The following is a 5,763-nucleotide window of genomic DNA, read 5'->3' as shown; positions in this document are numbered from 1 at the left end:
CAGGGGAGGGGAGTGGGGGGTGGAGGTAACCCAGCACAGGCAAGCAGCCATCCGGTCCTGCAGCCATTTTCGGCGCTGGTCAGACCCGCCTGTCAGACTGGGGGTACAAAGCGTCGAAGGCGAGGGATGGGGGGTGGGGGAGGGTGATTGCATATCTGTGTATATGTAAGAGTCCGTGTATGTGTAGGCCTCGAGAGTCGCTACGCCTGACATCCTAATCTAGGTGCTTCAGTCCGCAGGATGTCATAGCGATACACAGCAGTTGCCATGGAGTCAACCTTGATCAGGTCCCAGACAGAGTCAACAATCAGCAGGTGTCAGTGGGGAGTGGGGGAAGGAAGGCAAGAGCGTCTCGCTGCAGTGCTCTCTCCAGAGGGAGTTGTTGTTGCAGCAGCAGCCTCGGCCAAGGCCAGTGCTGGTAGAGGGGGGCCGAAAGCAGATAAGATTGGGGTTGTTTGGTCTTGGGACGAGTAGCCGCATTCCAATTTAAACAGCTCCTGGTCCATTTGGGTCTCCGAAACGATCCATTTGCCTTTGCAAAGCTGTAAGCTTCTCCAAGATGTTATCAATATTTTGGTTCATAGTCACCAAAGTCACAGTCTGAGTGCTGACAGCTCTGCCCACTGCTTCAATCATGACGGGCAGCCTTGTGGGGTTTTGGACAGCTGTCACCGTCTTCTTAATTCCTCGATAAACCAGGGCAATGCCTAATCCAAACAGCAGAAAACCTGTTATCATGGTTCCGAAAAGGTAGATATCTTCAATGTCCTCCACGGAAAGAGCCGCCAGACACACGACCCGCCACCTCTCCCACGCGTCCATCGTGTAGCCAGCTGCGAACGTTCCGGCAGGGCAGTCAGGTTCCCCCGAACCCAAGCTTCTCGTCGAGAAGATGGTGTCAATTGCGTTGAGAGACCAGTTGATCAAATCCATAATTTCTTAGTTTGGAGAGCAGTGCGGAGAGAGTCTCTCAAAGTACAAGACAGTAGACTAGACGAGACGAGAGGAGCAAAGCAGGGGAGATAAGGGAGAGGAAGGGAAGAAAATGCGACCGCCTTCGTTGAGAGCCAAAGAGAAAATTTTGTCCAAAGCGACTTACAAATTAGGACTAAATTAAGCAAGTCATTGTGAAGAGGTAAAAAAAAACAAACACAAGAAGTGCTCAAAATACGAAGTTCAGGCATTGTTCAGGTAGCATATGCGTAAAATGTGTAAAATGCAACAATTGGGCCCATGATGCTTGCACCTCAGGCCAGGCAATTTATGTGTCAGAATTGTGACTTTGGAGATGAGTCCGATTAGTCAGATACAGGGCATCTGTTTTGTTCAGAGGTTAAATTAAGCAGGTTATCTGCAGCATTCCATTCAGTTATCAGGATCTATGTGCAAGCCATAGAACGTTTGAGTTTAAAGTTCAAAGTAAAGTGGTCTTGCCACTTAATTGAAATGTGCAGTTTTTGGTTTGAAATAATTGTTTTTCCAGATTCTCCAGGCACGGATGTTTATATTTCCAGTTCTGTTTTGAGTTTAAAAATTAAAATCAATATTCACAATTAAGTTGTTGTGTTCTTATTTTTAGATAATCTAGTGTGACAACTTACCCTCCCTAGTGTGACAACTTACCCGCCAATGGGGCAAATTGTCACAAGTGCACACTCGCTATTCAACAGTCTACAACTCCGTAATGAGATAAGATATGAAGATGTTATGAATACAACATATGTTCCCAAGACTTCCTTCTTTCATTTGGTATGAGATTTATACCATTTTGATGTATGGTGCTCAGTAAATGTTAGACAGTGTGAAAAGTGTGACAACATACCCCGCTCTCCCCTATGTGTAAGAGGAAGTAGAGGATGAGGACGAGAAAGAGCAAGGTGTGGAGAGTGTTGTCAATACCGGATCCGGCTCACCAGAGGGTTTTACCTCTTTCTAAGCTTTCTAAAAAACATGTCATTATTGTTCAGATACACCATTTTTAAAGAGACAAGCTGTTAAAACTGTTCAAACAATAAATCTTTGAAAACTGAAGTGGGTCATTAACAAAGATGACACTGATAAAGCTGCTCATGTAATATGAATCCTCATTAACTCCTCTCTCTCTCTCTCTCTGTGTGTGTGTGTGTGTGTGTGTTTATGACAGAATCAGGCTTCAGTTTGTTGTAACGCCACAGGATCATTCATCCTCACCAAAAGCAACACAGCCATCAATCAATCCATCCATTATGAAACAAGCACAACAAAAACATACAAAATGAATGCAGCACTTCACAGTATGCTGCCCAAGGTGTGTGTGCGTGAGTGTGTGTGTGTGTGTATGTTAGAGAGAGAGAGAGAGAAAGAGAGAGAGTGTAAGTGTGTGTGTGTGTGTGTGTGAGTGTGTGATAGGGCTGCACGATTTTGAGAAAAAACCTAATTGCGGTTTTTCTGACAAATATTGCGATTGCGGTGCAATTTTCGATTTTTGTGTTCGATACTTTTAAGTGCATAAAACCTAAAATTATGAATAAAATATGTTTTTACTTTTACGACACAGAGGGTTAAATAAACTACATACATAGTGATTGAGGTAATGAGATTGTTTGATGCTTCGTGATTATTAAATACCTGAACCTAAATACCAAAGAATAAGAAGACATAATGGAAATTAACTTAACCACTTGGTCATTTGTTTTTAAATTTAACAATCTTAAACACTGAAAAATAGAAAATGAATTCTTATTAGATTTAGATTTACAATTAGAAAAACAAAATAATTCTGTAGTCCACTGCCATTTACTGAACATGAAACTGTTATATTGCACACATTTTAAAATAAATGACAATAACAATTAAAAACAACACCTTATCCAGCCTTCTGCAAGATAAGAAAGTGCAAAATCAGAAACTGTGTCAGAGTGCTACATTAAAGGTTTTTTTACTATAAAACACCAGCATATTTACCATTTCTGGCTTGAGACAGGCACGCTCACATGTGACAATGTTGTAACTGGCACTGAAAATATGCTCTAATGGCATAGAATAATGAGACATACTGGGAATTACCTTGACAAATGTTAAATTTACTTTGAGAAAAAGTGAACAATTCTAACCCATTAAACTTTAAAATTGAAAAATAAATAATACAATCTCTTATTAGACTTGGAATTAGAAAAAATAAATATAGCAATACTGCAACCCACTGGCATTTAGTAAACATAAAACAGCTGCATTGCACACATTTTGAAGTAAAATAAAAAGCTAGATCAGCTTGCCTTCTGAAAGATAAAGTGCAAAATTGAGAACTGTGTCACAGTGTAACATTTTCAGAGTTCTTTTGCTAAAAACACCAACATGTCTACAATTCTGGCATGAGACATGTGACAATGTTGTCACTGGCACCGAAAAAATGCTCTGATGGCATAGAATAACAAGACATACTGGAAATCCACTTGAAACATTGTAAATTCACTTTAAGAAAAAATGGACAATCACCAAACATAAAACGGTTGTATATTGCACACAATCATTTTAAAGTAAAATAAAAAAACAACAACATCTCATCTTGCCCACTGCAAGACAAAGTGCAAATATGAGAACTCCTGCCAGAGTGCTACATTTTTAGAGGTTTTTTGCTAAAAACACCAACATGTCTACCATTTCAGGCTTGAGACAGGCCCGCTCCCATGTGACGATGTTTCATGAGGCACTGAAAAGACGTTCTGAGGGCGAACTCGTTGCTGGCACACACAAATACTTTCGAGCCAGTCTGCTTAGTATTGGGAAATTCACAGTGTGAATTTTCCACCAAGCCAGGGGGTCACTTTCTCCGGTAATGACTGGAACCATCAAATAGCTGTTAAGTTCAGCGTCGATGACAGCCTCTACCCGCACAGCAGCAGAGGGTGTCTGTTTGGTAAACAAACTGCCCACTGAGCGCAATCCCTTCTTCTCAGTTGCCCCTGTGTCACTAACATGAGGCCTTTTCTCCTGTAAAACATAAAACAGCAATAATGCATAAAGGAGATGAATGTAAAATAGTGGCCATAACCAGCACTGCACTTGAATTAAAAATAGACCACAATGGGTGGGGTCTCCTGGCAAAACATAAAAACACAACATAAACTACATTTCTGTCCCCGTAAAAAAGTTTTTTAAACGCAAATATTCTGCCTGTACCATTACTGGTGAGATCATGTTATATTAACATTATTCCTAAGTATCTGTGACATAAGTGGTGTGATTTTTTTTTTTTTTTTTTTTTTTAGAATTACATATAGCTCCTTTAATTCTTTACTAAATATTTTGAATTACAATTACATGATAATACTATTACCGTTCGTGCAATCTCCTCCATCTCAACCCTCACTCGGTCTTCAATGCGTGTCACGTTTTCTGGACTGATGTAATCTTTTTTAAATCTTGGGTCCAGAAGTGATGCGACATCCAGCAGCTCTTGTGTCTCTGGGTCATTGTAGTTTTTCTCCAAGTATGCAATGATTTTTGACTTAATTGTTTTCGTCAAGTCAGTGTCCTCTTCTTTGGCTGCCAGAGTTGTGTTTTTCAGCAGATACAGGACGGGTTTGAGGTAGGACACGCTTACATACTCTTTACCTGAGAGGATGTCTGTAAACTCTTGGAGAGGTTTAAGGGCACTGTTAATGGATTCAAGGACATCTATGTCCTGCCACGTGGGTACCAGGTGTCTGGTTTTTCGGTCGTCTGACAGTACCTGTGTCAGTGCTTTACTTTGCTCTAGCACGCGATCCACCATCCTTTGCCTTGAACCCCATCTTGTTTGGCATTCAGTGACGAGTGAGTGTTCTGGAAGTTTCAGTTCTTTCTGGGCATCCATCAGTTTCGACTTCTTCTTCCAGCTGTGTGAAAAATGTCCCACTAGTTCCTTGCAGAGGCCCGTTGCTCGCTTGACCCGTGGTTCGTTTTTCACTGAATTCTCTTCAAACAAGAGAGAAAAAACAAGAGAGAGAAAGCAGACCTGTAAGATTGACAGTTTAATCCCATAAATCTACATTATATAAGCAACAAAAAACAGCTATTAACAGCAACTATATAAAAAATAAATAACCACTATATAGAAAACATTTAAAGAATTTCTAACAGTAAAACTTAAGTTAATGAGTATCGCACGATATTGTGAGGCACGCTTAGTCAATGTAATCGTGCAGCCCACACACACAAGAACAAGACTTGTGGGAGAAAAGGAGAGAATCTTACCAATAGCCAGGTGGAGCCTGTGGCCAAAACACTGCAGCCTCATCCACTCGTTGAGTTCAGCCGCTTTGATGACATTTGCTGCGTTGTCAGTAGTGATGCATGTTTGATTCATGTCGAATCCAAAATAAGTCCAAACAGCTGAAGTACCACCCTTCTTGTTAACCAAGTGCTCCCCCGCTTCCTCTCCCGTCACCGAAGAAGTGCCTTCAGCCATTTCTGCGCAGTTACAAGCTTTTTCTATTGGCACAATTCGAGGTACACGTTGTGTGTTAGCTGCTTTGCTGCTGACAGAAAGCTGGTGCACTGCATACAACCTTGTAACTTTCCATTGCCATTTCTAATTGGCCAGCAAGCCAGGAACGCGAGATTCGACCATTTTGATTGGCTAATAGGTTTGTCACTCAAATGTCAGAGGCGGGGGAAAAAACCTCAGACTCCTGAGGTTAGGTTATTGCGGGAGTTAAAACCTCAATATCGATGCGATAAAGGTTAATCGTGCAGCCCTAGTGTGTGAATGTGTGTATGTTAGAGAGAGAATGTGTAAGTGTG

At 41.2% G+C, this 5,763-nt stretch overlaps 1 protein-coding gene across 1 annotated transcript; it reads right to left on the bottom strand.

Annotated features, from left to right (window-relative positions):
* Nucleotides 1-2,504: 2,504 nt before the first annotated feature.
* LOC311073512 (E3 SUMO-protein ligase ZBED1-like) lies at nucleotides 2,505-5,515 on the bottom strand. Its single transcript, XM_084099332.1, has 3 exons — nucleotides 5,215-5,515; nucleotides 4,316-4,935; nucleotides 2,505-3,969 (listed from the first exon to the last, which is right to left on the bottom strand). Exons 1-3 carry the CDS (start codon nucleotides 5,426-5,428, stop codon nucleotides 3,679-3,681), a joined length of 1,125 nt encoding a protein of 374 aa, XP_083955458.1. The 5' UTR covers nucleotides 5,429-5,515; the 3' UTR covers nucleotides 2,505-3,678.
* Between the last annotated feature and the right edge of the window lie 248 nt (nucleotides 5,516-5,763).

This window comes from Abramis brama (genome assembly GCF_963993115.1).
Source record: "Abramis brama genome assembly, chromosome: 22".
Lineage (NCBI taxonomy): Eukaryota > Metazoa > Chordata > Actinopteri > Cypriniformes > Leuciscidae > Abramis > Abramis brama.
Note: the sequence above shows the minus strand (reverse complement) of the source record. Positions and strands in the feature narration are given on the sequence as shown.